The sequence below is a fragment of the Rattus norvegicus genome, chromosome 2 (genome assembly GCF_021556685.1).
Source record: "Rattus norvegicus strain SHRSP/BbbUtx chromosome 2, alternate assembly SHRSP_T2T, whole genome shotgun sequence".
Taxonomy (NCBI): Eukaryota; Metazoa; Chordata; class Mammalia; order Rodentia; family Muridae; genus Rattus; species Rattus norvegicus.
Window position 1 is genome coordinate 112,781,356 of NC_141535.1, and position 20,707 is coordinate 112,802,062.

At 41.9% G+C, this 20,707-nt stretch overlaps 1 protein-coding gene across 9 annotated transcripts in view; it reads left to right on the forward strand.

Moving 5' to 3' along the window:
- The window catches only part of Tnik (TRAF2 and NCK interacting kinase), a 398,674-nt gene that overhangs the window by 262,333 nt on the left and 115,634 nt on the right, over positions 1–20,707 (forward strand). For all 9 annotated transcript variants that reach the window (NM_001106422.1, XM_087618702.1, XM_087618687.1 and 6 more), the window contains 3 exon segments: positions 8,171–8,281; positions 12,800–12,890; positions 15,185–15,315. In NM_001106422.1, coding sequence (NP_001099892.1) covers positions 8,171–8,281; positions 12,800–12,890; positions 15,185–15,315 — 333 coding nt within the window.

Consider the following 20,707-nt stretch of genomic DNA (forward strand, 5'->3'; position numbering starts at 1 on the left):
GTTTGCATACATGTGTGTGCATGTATCTACATATGTGCATATGTGTTTATATATATACCTGTGTATGTGCACATGAAAGAGAAGAGAGAGACGGAGACAGAGAGAGACAGAGATATATTGGAACCAGAGCTTCCCATGTACTCCAGCACCAAGTAATATCTCTACCCCAACACTGTAAAGAGACAATATTATGTTTCTTAGTAATGTAAGGCAGTTGGCAAAAATCTCTAACGATCGACCATGCGAATCGTGAAATGTGTCAGGACTCAGTTCTTAGAAAACAACCTTTTTCACTTAGACAGACATAGTTATCCAAGTAATCCAAGCATTTTTTTTATAATCTAGTCACATTAAACCATGCTCTTTTTAGAATACATCCTTCAGGCCCCAAGCCAGTCCCCATCTGCCTAAGCACATTTCTCTCACCACATTCAATTTAGCCTCCTTTCTTTCTTCCCAAGTGGTATGAATCGTTTCTGACCCAGCTGTTCAGATGATACTGGAGAGTTTTAAACCTCAGATTTCTTTCGGTATCCTGTCCAACACTTTCATTACTGTGCACAGACCGAAATGTTGTCTGCAGGGTAGACTGTCTCCTTGTTTTGTGGTACAAACTTGAGCAAAATGACTTGTGCTGTTTATCAGAGGCCTAGAAGCACCTGTGCTCGTTGCCTTTCAAGCCCCTTCTGCCCTGTGTCATTACCATGCAAGTGAAGTCGACATTTAGGACAGAGTGACCGTGCTGTGAGGCAGTAAGCAATATGTATTTGAGGGGTTTAGTTACTGACAGCTTTTCATTTATTAGTGAAACAAATGTTCACCTCAGAGCTGTATGTCTATGCTTCATGTATATGCATGTTAACTTTTGTGCAATGTACCTGCATATGTGTGTGTTAGCACCAGGAGGCAGAAAGTTGACCTCTGGTGTTGTCTGTGTGTGTGTCTGTGTAGGGGGTGTGTGTGTGCGTGTGCGCGCACGTATGCGTGTATGTACAAGTTGGGGCATCTCTTATTCTAACCAATTAGGTCGCCAATTAGGTTAGAATGTTAGGCTACCAAGCTCTGGAGATCTTCCTGTCTCTGCCTGCCCAGTACTACTCTGACAAGTGCAGGTAGCTCTTGCAGTTTTATCTGGGTGCTGTGTGTGGAACTCAGGTCTTTGTGTTTGCATGACAAACACTTCAAACCCAGAGCCATCGTATTCATAACATTTTACCAGAGTGGAGATGGGATGGGCCTGGTTAGGGAATGTGTCCCTGGTGGTTATCTTTATTATCAAGTTGACAGGGTCTTACAGAGGGACTATCTTGTCTGTATGGATTTGGCCCCTGCCAATAAGAATGTGATGGCCTATAGCTTAGGCAAGAAATAGGAGGGGGGCATCAGGAGGTAGAAAGAGGCTGGGATACAGCCAAGTGGGAGATTCACCCTAGAAGAGGTGAGGTCCAGACAGACGCATGGCACTTGAGCTCAGGTAACCAGCCACACGGCAGAATGTCGACTAGAATAAATGGGTTATTTTAAGTTATGATCTAGTTACAGAAAAGCCTAGCTATATGGCCAATAGACATTTTGAGATTGAGTCTTATCTCTGGGAACATGGGACTGGGAAGAAAAAACAGAAGAAACATTTATAGGGTCTAGAATCACCCAAGAGAAAACCCTCTGGCCACGTCTGTGATGTATGATGTAGGTTAGTCTCTGGCTATGTTTGTGAAGGAATATCTGACTATGTCCATTGATCTAGAAGGCTTGTCCACTAGGGTGACACCATTCTATGAGCTGGGGTTCCAGACTGAACAAAAGGGAGAAATCCAGATGAACACAAGCACTCGTCTTCCTGTGCTTCCTGACTATGGATACCATGTAACCAGATGCTTCTGTCTCCCCACACTCCTCCTTACTCAGGGCAATAGGCTATGCCTTTGGGCTGTGACACAACATGCCTTTGTAACAGGTCAAGTAACTGATGCAGCCTCTAAGGTCACGAAGCCACTAAGATGATGTTTTTAAAGTTGGCCTTGAGTACTTAATGAATACTCACTATGGGTAAGGCCAAAGGCCATAGAAATCTCAGTTCTCATAACAGAACTAGGACGAGAGCCGTGTAAAAGATTTTTGTTTACTTTTTCTTTTGTTTGTAAACCACCAAGCTGTTAAGTACCCAGCACATTAAGCTCTATGTGAGTGATGGTGTGTCTCATTGCCTTAGTATAAACTCCCAGAAAACGTTCTTTCCAGGGAGATATTAGTGATCCATTGCATCCTCCGTGTGAGATGTAAAGTTCTTGATTTGCCTCACTCAGCTGGGCTCGGCATGTTGAGCCCTGTGTCTCCTTATTAATGAGATAGGGCTACTTGCGGGGAGGGAAGGTCCCTGCTGTGTGGTGGCAGTAATTATCAGTGTTGTCCTGTGGATGTAGGAACCCATTGCTGGCAAGTTCTGGTTTCTTTCGATTTCTTTCTTTCTTTAGAGTCCCATTACATAATTTAACAATCATTTCGTTCCTCAGTGAGATGAAAAGAATGGAGAGGCCTTCAGCTGCAGTTGAACAGAGGATCAGATTATAGAAATCACTGACATTAGTGCCTGGCTAGAGCCGGCGTGCTTCCAACTGAACATTTGAAAGTATTTTGTCCAATCTAATTTTGAAAGGCTGGAGTTGCTGGCTTCCACTTCTCTCTTTGGGGACCACAATTATGTGGCCTAATAGGACCCAATAGTAGGACATTTTCTCTAAATGACATGAGAGCTGTTGATGCATCCCTGGGATGTCTAGCCACTATGTCTTTTCCAAAATGTGACTGGAGGTAAGGACACAGACATGCTCGGCTCGTGTGGGAAGATGCTTTCATCATGTGCCCCAGTATGTGTTTTTGGTTCATCCTCCAGGCACTGAAGCATGGTTCTCTACATAGTGGCAATTCCAGGTACACAGGAGTGGACAGAACCATGTGAGAAGCACTCATGTACCCAACCTAGCCCAGAAAGCCTCCCACCAGTGTCTAATCTCTGCCTCCTACACGATCCTCTGCTTCCTCCACTCAGGCATTGAGACAAATACAACGTTTTTAATAATTCTGCTAAAATACATGTAGTATTAGGTGCCTTCGGTTTTAGCTACTTCTAAAATAGTAATCCACGGGCAACAGCATGTTCATTGTACTGTTCAAGGCACCCCCACTCCCTAGCTCTAAAGTTATCCATCTCCCCATCCCCCGAGAATTTTATAGCCTTCACTCACTCCTGCTCCACATGCCCCATCTCTCAGGAAGCCTCTGAGCCCACTTTCTATCGCTAGGCAGCCGTCTAGTGTGTCTGTTTCATGGGAATGGAGCTACATGTTACAGTTCCACTTTTGTCCATGTTCTCCCATGCAGCACGGTGTCGTCACAATTCATCCGTGTGCTATCAGTCATTATTTCCACGGCCAAATAATATTCCACTGTGTGGTCAGACTACAGTTTGTTCACCTGCAGATGAAATTTTGGTTCCCAGCTTTTGTCTTCTTTAAGAAGTACTGCTATGAATACTCCTGTTATGGCTTTTGTTAAATATCTAGTTTCAATACTTTTTGTAAAAACCTTCAAGGAAAACAACTGGGTTTTATGTTGATTTTATATTTAATTTGCTGAAGAATTCACAATTCTGCAGTTACCGCATCGTGTTGTATAGTCACTGGTGATGTATGAGGGCTCCAGTTGATCTACATTTTTTTAAAATTATACTCATCTTTGTGGGTGCTGTGACACCTCATTGTGTGTTTCGTATGTTCCTCGTGGCTAATGACGTCATCAGCATCGTTTAGGGCCATCACTGGTCACTTCATTTGTTGAAGTTTAGAGAAATGTCCGCTCAAGTACTTTGCTCATTCTAATTCCATTTCATTGATTTGAATTGTTATTTATGTTTTTGAGACAAGTTCTCTCAGACTAGCGAGGAGCTCACCCCAGTCTTCTTGCGTCTGCCTATCACTGTGCACCACCACACCCAACTCTTATACTCAAGCTTAAACTGGAACTTCTTGTTGTCACCTTATGAGAGTTCTTGATAAATTCTGGATACCACACCCATATCAGACATGCATTCTAAATATTTTCAAAATGGAGTTCAAGAGATGGCTCAGAAGTTGAGAGCACTGGCTGCTCTTTCAGAGGACCAAGGTTCAATTCCTAGCACCTACACGGTCGCTCGCTACCATCTGGAACTTCAGATGAGCTGACCTCATTTGGCCTCCCTGGGCACTGAACACATGTGGAGCACAGATATGTTTGCTGGAAAAACAGAATAATAAAGTTTAAAATCTCTTTACTATACTTTATAAAACCTTTTAGCTATCTTAATAATGTACTTTACTGCACAGAAGTATTTCAGCACATATGTCTTAAATATGAGGATTTTTAATAACCACAAAATCACCACATTTAAAAAAACTCCAAATTGTATTTCCTTAGTTTCTCTAAATATTACATTTATAATCATAATTAAAAAGTTGCAATTGTTTAAAAAAATAAGTTGCTTTTTCTGGTTTAGGTCTCTTCGGTTTCTTTGGGGTTTGGTTGTTGGTTTTTTGACAAGGTCTGTCTGTGAAACCCTGGCTGTCCTGAAACTTGATATATAGACCAGGTTGGCTTGGAGCTCACAGAGACATGCCAGCCTCTGCCTTCCAAGTGCTGGGATCAAAGGCGTGTGCCAACATGCCTGACAAAACAAAGAAAAAAATATAAAAACTTCAAATAACAGCTACTTTAAAAAATCAGTGTTCAAATAAAGCCTGTCAGTTGGAATCTGTTGATGTGTATTTAGATGAGTTTAAGTCTGCAGGCTTTTCTTCTGTGATTGTTTTTTCTTCTTCCTATGTAGTTTAGCTGTGAAGAAACTATTCCCTAGATCTGCTGGTAGCATCCTTATTGCATTCCACGTCCATACCTCCTCCGGTTTCCTGTAAGGAGGTGGGTGGTTGGCACTGGAGGTCAGAGTACAGTTACATTTGTGCAGTTCATTGTTGTTTCAGGAAACTGTCTCATAGGGCTGCATTCTCTTCTCATGAGACAAATGGTTTTTATTTCTTGTGTTTTCATGCTAACCATCATGAATGAGTGGCACTGGGGTCTGTTAGTTTGTTAAGAAGCACAAAATAGTGGCATTCTATTTCTATTACATGTCTCGTTATCAGACAGAATACTTTATTGACTAGGCATTTCATGTATTCTGTTATTTAAACATCCAATGTTAAAATGTTATAAGAAAGCTGCAATAGAATTGGAGATGGCTCAATGGCTTAAGAGTACCTGCTGTGCAGGCTTAAGGACGAGAGTTCAGATCTCTAGCCCTCCCTTAGAAACTGAGACTGTGGGAGCTGAAGGGTAGGGGTACAATTGGGTGCTGTTTTCTGGACATGAGATGGCCCTTGCAGTCATAAACACTTAGAAGCCATGACTGCCCACAGGGAGTCTGGAAAGGAAAGAGAAAGGGAAGGAGGGAGGGACATGAGGAAAGAGAGGGAAAAGTTGGGAAGACAAAAATATAGGAGTGTTTGTGTGTGTGTGTGTGTGTGTGTGTGTGTGTGTGTGAAGGGAGAGAGAGAGAGAGCGAGAGAGAGAGAGAGAGAGAGAGAGAGAGAGAGAGAGAGAGAGAAGCTGACAGCCCTGTGAAGAACCAATTAATGAAAGAAAATAAATAATAAAGAAAAAATCAGTCATGGCCATATACACCTATAACCCCAGTGCTAGGGAGGCTGAGAGGCAGACCCCTGGGGCTTGATGTCCAGCAGCCTAAGAGAACCCAGGTTCAGTGAGAGACCCTGTCTCAAGGGAATAAAGGAAGAGTTGTAGATGATGACACTTGGCGTCCTCCTCCAGCCGCCATGAAAGTGCTTTGACGTGTGCCCTGGCAAGCGCACATGCATCTGGACAATGATAGTAGACTCTCCTTGCTTTTCTTTTTGGTTTTGTGTTCTCTTGACTTCATAATGTCATTTATTTGCTTCTTTGCTTCTAATTGTGGCAGTCGTGCTCTTTGTGAGTGACACCATTATTGCATTGGAGTCTCTAGGTAACGCCAATGCTTTGCCGTCACACATTAGACTGCTCATCCTATCTCTGACCCCTGAATCCTTGACCTCTCTGGTCTTTGTGAGCTGCCTGGCTATTACATATGAAAGAATTCAGCCCTCCATGGTTGGAATGTAGTTTATTCTACACTTCCAGATCTTCCTACAGGAAAGCCTTGGCACACCCATAGGCACTCTGGAAAAGAGAACAAGAGTTTCCTATGAAAGCAGCTTTGATCCAACTGTTAGTCAGAGCAGACATGGAAGCTCACACAGGAAATGCATTTCATGTTTTGTTTGTTGCCTTTTTTTGAGTCAGGGTCTCATGTAGCGCAAGCTGACCTCAAACACACTATGTAATAAAGGCTGTCCTTGAACATCTGACCTTCCTGCCTCTACCTCCCTAATGTGGGGATTACAGGTGGTGCTGAGGACCAAACCCAGGGCTTTCACATGCTAGGCAACCACACTCCCAACCCTGCTGCACCCTTGGCCCCATTTTGTGAGATCTGACCCCCTGTCAGACATGCAAAGACAATGGAAGCACAATCTAATTTCTGCCTAAAAATATTGCACCCAGTTGGGTATTTTCTTTCTTTGTGTGTGTGTGTGTGTGTGTGTGTGTGTGTGTGTGTGTGTGTGCATGTGTGCTCACACGCACGCATGTCTGTGTAGTATCTGATCTTCATGTGTACAAATGTATGCCCCTGTGCATGTAGAAGACTGCAGCTCTGCAGCTGAGGTCAGTGATCATCCGATCTCTCTTACACATTACTCACTGAGGCAGGCTCTATCAGTCAAACACAGAGTTCACTGATATGGCTGGTCTCACGGGGCAGCTTCCTCTTGAGAATCTCCTCTCCTTCTCCTGAGGCTGACTTGACAGGCAGGAAGCCAAATCCTTCAGAACTAACCTGGGTCCTGAACTCTGGAATCCTCACACCTGCACAGCCAGTGTTTTCTCCCCCAACTACCTCTCCATCCCCCACCCCGCCTGGAGGTGACTTTTAAGGCTCTGGTGACACAGATCAGATACACACATGTGGACTCTACTGTGCCTCTGCTTTGCTTCTCTCTCTCCTATCAAATTGAGGACTGATGACTAATTATTCTAAATGATTTTAATTAATTATAAAAAGCCATTATTATCTAATCAAGGGGACTTTTTGGTTGAAGACTATGTCACAGAGAAAGGATGGAACTGAATTGCTTTTTCCAAGCCTGGGGAGGGATGGGAAAGTCCCAGTTCCAGCCTCTGCTCTGCTGCAGCGCTTACCCTCTGCCCGATTTCTAAAGTTGCTGAGTACAGTAATGAGTTTATATTTATAGACTGCTTGCAGCTTTTTGGATGAAAGGTGCTAAATTAGAGTTTATTGTTTATTGAATTTATTTGATGTGTCCAACCTCCTGGGAACACTTACTGAAGTTAATTAAAACCAGATAGTCCGCACTCTGACAGCTTACGTGTCACATCCAAACCAATAACACAAACACTAGTACCATCCTAGCTTGGGACTAGAAAGCCATGCTGCTTTAGACAGAGAAAGGTTCTGCGGTGTAGGAGGCACAAGGACAGCTGCACACTCAATTCACAGCCATAGTTTCAACTTCATCTGAGGTGCTGATCTGCCCCTATTATACAAAAATAACAAAACAAGCCTTAGAATATGGAGAACGTTCTCGATTTCTGACTGTAAAATACTATTTAAAACACCTTTAAAAATAATAACAATCTTGGACCAGTGAGATGGCTTAGTGCACTGGCCATCATGCCTGATGACCTCAGTTTGATATCTTGGACCCACATGGTACAAAGAGAGAACTGACTACCACAATTTGTCCTGCATTACACACACACACACACACACACACACACACACACACACACACCCCTAAAATATAATGAACGTTTGTAAAAGTAATCTTTTCTCTCTATAATTTCACAAGAACTTACTAGAAAAGATGAGAGTTTAAATATTGTTTTACGACTGCGTTTTCATTGCAGGAATGGCATTCATAAATAACAGACTACAGAGCAGGCTGCTTTCTAAACCCAACTTAGTAAGGAATTGCAGCCAAGTGTGATTATAACAAATGCTGTTCCCTTCCTTTGCCAGTTGGTTATGGAGTTCTGTGGTGCTGGCTCTGTCACTGACCTGATCAAGAACACGAAAGGCAACACATTGAAAGAGGAGTGGATTGCATACATCTGCAGGGAGATCTTACGGGTAAGTGCTGAGTGGGCAATGCGGGCCTCCCAGTTCCTTCCGGTGATGTGGGATGTCTTGATGGAGATTCTATTCTGTTCAGTCCTTCTAGTGAAGTTTGTAAATGCAATAGAAATGTATTTAATGGCTTATTCTGACCATCTCGGCATGGGTGAACCTTTGTAAGTGAGCATTTGGAAGACTGAGGCAAGAAGATTATGAATTCAAGGCTAGCTGGTCTACACATGGCTATGTTCCCCTAAAGGTAGGTAGGAAAGAAGGTAGGTAAGTAGGTAGATGGGTAGGTAGATAATGATTGATAGATAGATAGATAGATAGATAGATAGATAGATAGACAGACAGACAGGCAGGCAGATAGATAGATTAAAGATGATGAATAGATTATATATAGATCATAGATTGGTAAAAAAAATTGATGATAGATGGTATATGTGTATATATGTGTGTATATATGTGTGTGTGTGTGTGTGTGTGTGTGTGTGTGTGTAGATATAGATAGATGATTGATGGACGGTTTATTCTAACATTAATGGTGGTAACTGTGGTTTGGAGATAGGGCAGCATTGATGGACCAAGGACCATTCTAGATAGTCAAAGTTATGTGTACTTTCATTTGGGAAGTTGACATTGCATGATTTCCACAACAAAACACTTATTTTTGGTGGGGGTTTCTTTATTACAAACTTGATTTTAGATCCTGTGGGGAATGGATTGAGATATGCTGGTTAGTCATTCGGAGTGTCCATTTGCATAACTAATGTTGTAATACCTCCTCACCACTAAGTCACTTTATTTGTGCCTGTGTTTACAGGCTAGTTTAAGTGTTTGCACCTTAAGAAAATTCTTTGAGGCTTAGCCCCTTAAATAAAGGATGATGGTTGGATATGCTTGTTTGCTTACTCTGATCAACAGTCATTATTTATCGATAAGCTCTGCCTTCTTAGTTTAAGGGATCAGAAGTTAAAATTTCATTTCACTACGTGTCCTGTGGTGTCCTGTCTGTCCTGTGGGTGGATGAACTTTGAGAAAGATGGGAGATATACAGAGATAATGTGTGGTTGTTAAATGAAAACAAGACTAAGAAGGAAACAAAGAGAAAATAAAACTTCAATCTAGCACTGGGCATAGGCATGAAACAAGTCAGATATTTCGAAGCAGACCTACAGAAGAAGAATGATGTCCTTCCTTTGACTATACTGAGAGACATAGAAGAAGCCCTTAGTACATGATGGTGCATGCAGCTTCATAGGATTCTCACTATGACAAAGATGTCACTTCTCTATAGCTCGATTCATGGTTTCTTGAAGTGTCTAATCAAAACTCCTCTAAGTATTCTGTGGACAAGCTAGATTTTAAAAATTTTATGGTCACAGAAATGGCTCAAAATTTAAAGAAGAATAAAAGGACAGAGTTTATGCTCTCAACTATCAGAATTTATTCAAGGTTGCTAAGTAACAAGACTAGACAAGGGTCAGGGGCATAGAATCAGGTGCCCCTGAATAGATCCATGTCATACAAACACTGATACATGACAAAGAAGGCTACTGTGGGCATGGTTTTATATCACCATCCATGTTGACTATCAGTGTGACAGTGTGAAATGGGCACCTGCTTTATACAATCAACTTATACCAATAAATACAAATGGCAAAGAGAAAAACCACTGTATGTATGTATGTATGTATGTATGTATGTATGTATGTATGTATGTATGTATTTAGGATAGGGTCTTGTGTAGCCCAGGCTGGCTTTTAATTTCCTACATTGTTGAGAATGACCAAGAAGTTCTGACTTTTCTGCCTCCAACTCTTAAGTGCTAAGGTGATGGGAACATACCACTACACCTATTTTTAGGTGCTGTTTTGTTCTGTTTTTATCTCTGTGAGTGTTTGTGTGTGAATACACGTGCACATGGAAACCAGGAGTCAGTTCTTTTCAGCATGTCTCTCAGTCACAATCTACCTCATGTTTGTATATATGACGTAGGGAGCTTCACATTAAAGCTGTTCCCAGACAAGGTGGAGTAATACAGTCTATAGCTTGAGGGAGTGATTTAAGAAATAAACAAGAAAACAAAACTTGAGAAGAAGCAAGCTGAGGCCTCTGATTTCCATCTTAGCAGACAGTTATCTCCGAGGGTTGCTCTGTCATTGACACAACAATGACAGATGAATGGATAGATGAATTTCTATCCATCATTCATAAAGCACTAGACCTTTAGTCCTTGAGGCCAATCAGTGGGCACCAGGGATCTATAAGGCCTCCAGGAACAGTTCTGTCCTCCCACCCCTGCCCCCATGGGTTCATTTTTGCCCTTTTGGAAGATCTAGCAAGGGAGCAGGTATTTGTCCTCAGGGCTCTAAAGGAAGCACAGATATTCACCACAGACTTTTTAAATTTATGAAAATGTATGTTTCTTCCTCCTTCCAACACTTTCTCCCATATGATGCCAGCATGTGGGAAAAGACAGTCAATAGGAGGGAATATTTGATCTCTTGTTACAAGAATTTTCTGAGATGACCCACTGTGTATTGCATAGCACAACTAATTTGGTAAGGGTAAAGGGGTCTTTAGTCCCCCAAGCACTTACATTTATGTGCTGTAAAAGAAGGCATTTAAAGGTGATCACTGCCTACCTAGAGCCAAACTGATCCTATTTTTAAAAAAGTAAAAGAAGAGGAAGAGGAGGAGGAAGAGGAGAAAGAGGAGGAAGAGGAGGAAGAGGAGGAAGAGGAAAAAGAGGAGGAAGAGGAGGAAAAGGAGAAAGAGGAGGAGGAGGAGAAAGAGGAGGAGGAGGAAGAGGAGAAAGAGGAGGAGGAGGAGGAAAAGGAGAAAGAGGAGGAGGAGGAGAAAGAGGAGGAGGAGGAAGAGGAGAAGGAGGAGGAGGAGGAGAAGGAGGAGGAGGAAGAGGAGGAGGAAGAAGAAGAAGAAGAAGAAGAAGAAGAAGAAGAAGAAGAAGAAGAAGAAGAAGAAGAAGAAGAAGAAGAAGAAGAAGTAGTTGTAGTAGTAGTAGTAGTAGTAGAGGTGTTACCAAAGCAGTGCCTTCCACTGTCCCCTCACTTATTCTCAGCCTGTTGTTTCAACAAGAAAAATTACCTTGTGTGTGTTAGTATATATATGCCTGTGTGCATGTATGTGTGTGTACATGAATGTGTTTGTGTATCTGTATGCCTTATCTTTTATATAATGGTTATGTTATATGTAAAGAACAATTAAAAGAAGAGAAAATCATAATAAAATCACAACACTCAGGTGCATGATAGCATCATGTTATAAGTACTAGCCCATGTATTTTGCTTCAAAACCGATTTTTATATTATTTTGTTATAGTATATCTGAAAAAATCTGATTTTCTTAGAATAAATCTGTTTCTCATAGAACTCACACTACCATAACAAAAGTCTAAATCAGAGCAATTCTTGGAGAGACAGACAGTCGGGTGTGGATGTCGTTGAGTTCTTAATATCACAGACTCTGCACAAAGTCTCGAAGTTATCAAGTCATGAAGGGACAGGATAAGTCAACTAAGAAAGCAGCAGTGGTTTCTGTTTTGTGTGTTTGTGTGTGCACATGTGTCTTTGTGCACATGTGTCTGTGTGTACATAGGTCTGTGTGCACACATTTGTGTTTGTGTATACACTGAAAGACTCCTATAGCTGTCATCCCTTGGTTGCTGCCTTTCAATGCTTTTTACAGACAGGGTCTCTCACTGGCCTGTAAACCAAGTTTGCTAATTCATTAAATCAATGTTCAATTAGTGCCCTCCCCATAACCTGGGCATCCCCCCTATTTTTGCCTCCCCAGCACCACCATCATGCTTGGCCTCTCTGAGTGTGATATCCAACTCAGGTCCCCATGCTAAAGGTCGAGCACTTGACTGACTACACTGTCTACCCAGATCATTTTTCTTTTGTAGTGTAAACCATACCAAATAATACTGAGAGGAAAGTCCTTGGCTGGCCTGAAACATATGTCATTGTATTTATTTAAAACTGTATAATTGAAGATAACTTTTAAATTCAAATGCCTGTCCAAAAGTTTGGTAAAACCAGGTTAGTTTTCTGTTAATGTGTCTATTACAAATTAGCCCATGCCACACACACACACACACACACACACACACACACACACACACACACACACACACAGACCTCACTCCCAGAGCACTGTGCCAACTGAAATTCAAGCAGGTACCCAGCCGTACCACTATACACGCAGCTTGTTCACACAGTGCTTAAGTGAAGGCTTCTAATCACACAGGGCCATCAGTTCCCCATCCTATCTAACAGGTCTACCAATGTCAGAGCTAATGTGTTTTGTTCAGCATAATGTCACGTGTGTGTGTCAGTTGGTGCTGATAGTGAGTGCTCAGCTCAGCAGCATGGCCGTATGAAAATGAAATCAGCTCCTATCAGTATCTCTGGGTGAGTTGAGTTTGAGGGTGATTGTTGGCATTCAAAAGTTTGTTTGCATCTTCGTTTATATTCTTTTAACTCTCTTGCCTCTCTATTCCACTAGGGCCTGAGTCACCTGCACCAGCACAAAGTGATTCATCGGGATATTAAAGGACAGAATGTCTTGCTGACTGAAAATGCAGAAGTTAAGCTAGGTATGAACAGTGTCATGAGCCACAGCACTGCTGGAGCTGATAGGTGTCAGCAGTCCCTTATATAAACCTGTCACTGTGGACTTGGGGGTGGGGCATTTCCCCAAAGATGAAAGGCATTTTTGTCCGTTTGAAAAGTATTTTTCCAAAACCATCCTGAAGAATGGCTTGTGTGGTGACTAGAAGCCTACACCTAAGCACTGTGTACAAGTTTATTCTCTGTAACGATTAGAAGTAACAGTCCTGGGTATCATCCCATACACTTCATAATGGTTTGCATCACTGCCGATGTGATGGGGTACTGATGGCCCTAGGTATTTTGGATTGGGTTTGTTTCTGAAAAATTATTCACTTTAGAAAGTATTTTGAATAATTGAGTTCTGCTAACTTCCCATGGGCCTGAGTTGTACTTAAATTTACTTTATTATTTCCTACACCTCCTGTAGGAATTTCCAGAGGGATTTTCCAGAGTCCATTTTGCATACACCCTGTTCGCCCCAGTTCACCCTGACAGAGTTGGTGGGGGAGAAATCCTTTTATTTTTTTTTCTTATTTATTTTATGTATATGAATACACTGTAGCTGTCTTCAGACACGCCAGAAGAGGGCATCATATCCCATTACAGCAGGTTATGAGCCACCATGTGGTTGCTGGAAATTGAACTCAGGACCTCTGGAAGAGCGGTCAGTGCTCTTAATCACTGAGCCATCTCTCCAGCCTGAGAAATCCTTTTCTTTGGCAAATCCACCAGAGCCTGTCCTCGTTGCCTATGTTGCTGTGTCCTAAACCACCCCTCCCCCCAAAAACAAAAACAAAAAAGTACAATTTAGAGGATGAAGCATCTGTCTTAGCTCACATTTCCAGATTATAGCCCATCAGTGGGGAAAGTCCAGACAGCTAGAACTGGATGCCGCTAGTCACATTCGCAGCCAGGAACAGAGAGAGTGAATGCCTACATACTCACATCCTCCACTTTGAGACAGCCCAGGACCCCAATCCAGAGAATGGAGACACTTGTAGTGGGCCGAGTCTTCCCACAGGTCAGATCCATCGACACAAACTCTCAAGGAGACGTTCTTCCCAAGACTGATCCAGGCTGGGAGTTACATCTCTTCTAGAGCCCTTTCACAGAAAATCCAGGAACGCTCTCTTTTTATTACCTAGAAGGGATTTTCTGTCCATGGAATTGTTCATTTTCAAGGAGATTTGAACATTTGTCCTTCCCTTTTGCTAAGATACACAATCTCCCATTGTATTGGAGCCAAACATTCATCCCATGGGCCTTTGCTTTTAAAAAGAAGAGCATACACTGTGCACCTAAATAGATGCATGTCTAGAGACTGGATGATCTAGCCCAGAGAACTTCCTGGTGCTATTAACAAGCACTTGTAGGGAGTATAATGTATGCCGCATCTCTCAAGAGACACTTAGATGAGCTCATGTGAACAGGCTCATTGTGTGTTGCCGTCTTCGCCTTCCCATTGTAGATTTGAAAAACCAAGCACGCGGGTGGTTGGATCAATAGGCACACTGCTTACCAACGGTTGCAGGATGGCATGTGAAAATGTTGTCCATCTGACACAAACCCTTAGGTCTCCATTGCCATTTTGTGTTACCATTTGTGGCCATGACAGCTGTAAACATTATTGGTCAGTGGTGTAGAATCTCACTGGCAGAAGATGAAAATGTTCTGGGGATGGATGGAAGGAAGGATGATGCCATCTTAAGGGCTTTATGTGGCCCAGAAAATGGGCATAAAATGTGGTTAAAATCTATCCTAATGAAGTTTCTCCTGCTGTAATAAAACACCATGACCAAAAGAAATGGATTAAGGAAAGGGTTTATTACAGCTCACAACTCTCAGGCCACACTCCATTACTGATCAAAGTCAGCACAGGAACTCAAGGCAGGAACCTGGTGGCAGGAGCTGAGGCAGAGGCCATGGAAGAGTGCTGCTTACTGGCTTGCTCTGTCTAGTTGCCTTGTTTGTTTGTTTGTTTGTTTGTTTGTTTGTTTAACCTCCCCATGATTGCCTGTCCAGGGATGGTTCCATCCACCGTGGGTTTGGCCCCTTCACAACCATCTATCAAAAAAAAAAAAGCCCCTACAGACTTGAATGAGATGCTTTTCTCAATTGAGTTTATTCTCTATATTATTCAAGCTGACAGAATAAATCGGATTAAAATCATAACTTTTAAATGTTCTATATACAGTTTACCACGCGAGGGTAAATTTTACCTCATTTTACCCTCACATCCAACCTGAGGTTCTAATTTATTCAACTGTCTTCTCATTAGTGGATTTTGGCGTGAGTGCCCAGCTTGACCGAACAGTGGGCAGGAGGAACACGTTCATCGGGACCCCCTACTGGATGGCACCCGAAGTCATTGCCTGTGATGAGAACCCAGATGCCACGTATGATTTCAAGGTATGAGTTGGTTGCGCTATGAAGTCATGTCCAGCCCCTTGTCCTTAAGTTTTCCAGGGGACGATCCTCACAGGCATTTGTGATGTGACTTACACAACACAAAGGAGACCTAAAAAGTATTATCTGAATCTAAGATTGTAAGATGCTCAAGTACTAACTGTTTCAATGACTTTACCCATCATATTTGATTTCCTATTTACAAAATGGTGTCGAAATTATTTTCTATGCTTTTGAATTTATTCTTCTTACTCTTGAGAAATAAAGCAGGTTTATGTTGTTGGTTATAGTTTACTTTTGGCAACATTTATATCATTATTATTATCCTTTTTATCTAATAAGTCTTTTGATTCATTTTTAATGATGCATAAAAATGTTCCAACTGCAGGGGCTGGATCTAGCCCCACAGCACACATTTGTAGCAGATGTGCAGCTTGGTCTTCATGTGGCTCCCCTAACAACTGGAGCAGGGGCTGTCACTGACTCTGTTGCCTGCCATTGGATCCCCTTCCCCTAACTGGACTACTGGTTGGGCCTCAAGAGGATGTGCTTAGTCCTGCTGGGACTAAGCACATTGGGGGTAAGGGGGGCTTCTCCTTTTCAGAAAAAGGGGAGAGTGGATATTGGGGGAAGGATTTGTAAGAACAGGAAGAAGAGTAAGGGGTAGGGAGCTGTGATTGGAATGTAAAATGAATAAATAATAAATTATTCCAAAGAATATATATTCCAACTGTAAATATTAAAGGAGTTGCAGGTAGTGCTTTTACATATGTACAATATTTAAATCAGGATAAATATATTCCTCTGTTTAGATGTCATCTTTTAAGGTGAAAGTTTTCAGAGAGCCTGAAGAGGTAGTTCAGTTGGTAATGTGCCTGCCTCTGAAGCAGAAGGTCTCCAGAAGCCGCCCAAAAGGCAGCCATGGTGATGCAGACTTATAGTCCCAGCTCCAAGGAGGACCCTGGGCCTTTCTAGCCAACCACTCTAGCAAGTTCTAAGCTAGTGACTGACTCTGTGTAAAAATTCAAGGCCCCTGAGAAACAATAGCCAAGACTGATGTCTGTCCTCTCCATGCAGGTGCAGACATATGTACAACTGCACACATGTGCTCTGTCATAAAAGTGTAGGAATCAAGCCTTCTAGCTTTCTCAAATGGGCTGCACACTATTTTAATTATCTGTGGCTACCATGAATAGCACAGAGAAACATCTTGCTCCATTCAAACAAGAACACAGCATTTACTGACCAACCTATTTATTCTACCCCCAAGCTAATATTCTCAAGGCTTCTTATGTTAAACCGAAATATGAATATTGGGACATCATTTTGTAGTTAAATGGTGTCAAGTTCCTCATTTCTACAGAGTTCACTGTAGATATTTCAAAGTTTCTTCTTTGTTGGAGGGTGAAGTGGGATGTAAGTCTGTGCCCTGGCTTTCCTCTAGTGCAGCTTGGCACCTCACAGAATTTTGATGGATCCCTTGTCACATTCTGTAAACTTCTGCCGGCAGCCCTCCTTCATTCCGTCCTTCTAGCCAATACTGTAACACGAGTCACCCTTACAAAGTCCCTCCGGAGCTGCAGCATCTGGGGACTTTGCTTCTGCATAAATCCATGTTAAGAGCAGGGGAAGCCGTGGACAATGAGAATTAGAGCAACTGCAGGGTTCTCAGGCTACGAGCTAGGCAGAGACGCCCTGTGGGCAAAACACGATACTACCTGGGTTTGCTTTGTTAGTTCAAGGACTTTCCCTAAAAACCCTACAAAGGGGGAAACTGAGGCCAAGTCTTCACCGGTGCATACCCAGTTGGTGATATTCAATGAACTTCAACTTGAACATGGGTTTCCCAACTCTGCTCAGGTCTCTGTTGTCACATGTCCCACCCTGCAAAGGAAGGTCCAGTGTGCATTTGTGTGTCCTGTATTATACAGTTTGGTTATTATATCAGATTTGTCTGATTTGCCTTTTTAAATGACTATGTTAAAAAAATTAAGGTAAGTCAGTATCAAGAGAGCCTCTGTTGGAAGAGAATTTATGGGGTTTTTCTTTACTGCAGCCTGGTCTTGTATGGTATTTGCCTGGTTTCTTTATAAATCTTACATTTCTCATCCAAACAGTACATTTGAGGAATTTCTCATTTAAAGTTCTCGTACTTCTCCCCATTTGGCTACTGTTGAAATCAGGTGACAGCCATCCACACACTGCAGTCTCTGAGACCCTGTGTCTCAGGGCATTAATGACATCATTCACCTCTTTAGAGGAATACAAGTGAGAAAACATAATAATCCCCTTATTCCCTCCAAGTTAGTCCCTCTAATGACCTGACAGCAATCTGTCTGAGAGCAGCTGCCTCGTGAAAAATTAATCCCCTGCCAAAATAAATGTCATTTATTTAAACTGCTAATGATCAGCACATTTGAATAATTCCATTTGCAAATCCAAAAGAGGATGCACTACAAAATATATATCCCAGATGAGATATGCATATTTTAATTGGCTATAAGCAATTCTTCAAACTGTGGTTGTATTTAACATGTGTTAACTGGTTTACATCTATGACATAGATAATTTGAACCACTTCAAAATGTATCAGGAGGGAGCTGGAGGGATGGTTCATAGGTTAAAGGCACTTGTTGCTCTTAGAAGACCTAAGGGTTCAAATTCCAGAACCCACATGGTGGAGCTCAACCATCTTTAACTCCGATTTCAAAGAACCCAGTATCCCCTCCTGACCTCCAAGGTATCAGGCACACACTTGCACAGAAACAACATGCAGAAAATTCATACACATAAATAAATAAATGTAAAATTTAAAATACGACAAAATATATCAGGAAGAACCAGAGTGTCTAATTTTTCATTCCTGTCTTAATCTTTTAAGTAGCATGGTGGGCTGTATTTATGTGCAGTGCATTTGTTCTGAAGCGTAGACAAGATCTTTTGGCTGACTTGTCTTTAGGAGAGTAACTAGAATAGCTTTTCCTTTTGGCCAGCCCAAAGCTTAGAACTGAGTTCAAATCTTGGACTTCTTTTCTCACACTACTGCTAAGAAATGCTGTTTAGAACTAATGTGATACCAATATGTAAGAATACTTTTTTTAAAAAAGGAATTTTTAAAAGGATTCTCACAGAGAAAACAGGTTCCACAATGTCAGTCATTTAGACTGTGGTGTGAACTTATTTATAAAGATAGCTGTGCACATAAGTTGATCACAAGGAAGAAAACTCCATGCCTAGGCTATGAATTTTGCTGTTCGCCTGTCAAGGAGAAAAACGGCTTGTCTGAAGTGCAGATGAAAAAGATGAAGCAGAAAGGAATACTAGGGAGTCATGGAGGATTTATTTTAACCACTTCATAATTTTACTGAGAACCAGAGAAGATGGAGATCTTTACAACCTCTCCATTACTGTATCTTACCTCGTGCCCAGGAATACTTGACAGCAAGTTGACTTTGGAACAATCTAATCAGTCACTGTGTGTGTGTGTGTGTGTGTGTGTGTGTGTGTGTGTGTGTGTGTGTGTGTGTGTAGTTAGCTGAGCTCTCTCTGTATAAACCATTTCCTAGTGGAGCATTCACCAGAGACCTGGATTTGGTCCAGTGGGGACATAGCCCATTTGAGCCAACGGGAGTCCCAGCCTCAGCAATGACCTTAATATGTTGACCTCTCACAGAGATTAAATGTATGTTCCACCATTTTCAGGTGCTGTTGATTGAATAATCGATACTTTGAACAGCACTGGATTCTGTAAGCTTCACCAGGAAATCTCTTGCTTTAAAATGAAATGCTGAAGACCTTGGTTTGTTTTATCATTTTTTATTATTGACTGGCTATTATGTGGTTTATTTTTTGAGATGCTTTTAAAGACTGGTAGAAGATCCTATTTTTCTAGATTCCCCTTTTAAAGATTTCATTCTAATTGTGTATGCCTCTGTGTGTGTGTGTGTGTGTGTGTGTGTGTGTGTGTGTGAGAGAGAGAGAGAGAGAGAGAGAGAAAGAATGAGAGAGTGTGTGTATGTGTGTGTGAGAGAGAAACAGAGACAGAGATAGACAGAGACAGAGAGAGACAGAGAGAATGAGAGAGTGTGTGTGTATGTGTGTGTGTGCAAGAGAGAGAATGAGAGAGTGAGTGTGTGTGCAAGAGAGAGAGAGAAACAGAGACAGAGATAGACAGAGACAGAGAGAGAGACAGAGAGAATGAGAGAGTGTGTGTGTATGTGTGTGTGTGCGAGAGAGAGAAAGAGAAACAGAGACAGAGATAGACAGAGAGAGAGAAAGAGAGGGAGAGAGAGAGAGAGAGAGAGAGAGAGAGAAAGAGAGAGAGAGAGAGAAAGAGAGGAGAGCACATATATACATGGCTGCAGATGCTTTTGGAGGCCACAGGAGGCTGTCAGATCTTTCTGAGCTAGAGTTTGCAGGTGGTTGTGAGCCATGCAATGTGGGTGCTCAGAACTGACCTTAGGTCGTCTATTAGAACAGTGCCTACTCGTAATGACCGAGCCATCTCTCCAGTTCAGAAGTTTCTTTTAAAAGTCTAAGTAACTGAATATCCTAAGGACATCTGTGGAAAGGAGTTTGAAGAGATGGAGTTTTCACCGTAGTCCAGTTTTGTGTGGAGTCTGCTGGGTGCAGGGGAAACTCACTGAATGCTTGGGAAGAGAGTCTGCATTGCATTCGTCTGGTGTGCTGGCTTTCCCCTGGGGCCTTTCCTTTCTCGTTTTTCAGAAATTCTGTCAAAACACTTCAAGCAAAAGGAAAGGTTTCATTTCCCTGATAAGTATGTGGGGCAATAATGGAAGCTTTCCCATTTAATAATAAGCATTCAAAGATTTGAAATTAATAAAACTGTTCAAAACTCCTAGGCTGTTTAAACTGGTATTTTTCCAACTTGCTATGAGTTGTATTTCAGTGGGATGGAATCTGACAGGTACTTTATAGTCCTAAGTAATTGCCTCAACAGATACCCACTAAAGAAAGGTCTCTGTGGCCAAGCCCACATCCAGTGGAGTTGGTTGAAGAAAAACTGAATTCTCTATCCAGTGGAATACTATGTACTACTTGAGTCATGTGGTGTTAAAGTAGCATTCGTGTTTGGTACCCAATTATAAGTACCAAAGCATCTTCCTCTTAATACAGTCTTACTCCCACTGACCTTATATAGACACACATACACATGTACACACATACATGCAATACACACATACACACATACACACATACCCAATTATAAGTAGCAAAGCATCTTCCTCTTAATACAGTCTTACTCCCACTGACCTTATATAGACACACACACACATGTACACACATACATGCACACACACGCATGCATACATGCACACACACATGCACATGAATGCTCACACACATGCACACACATACATGCACACACATACAT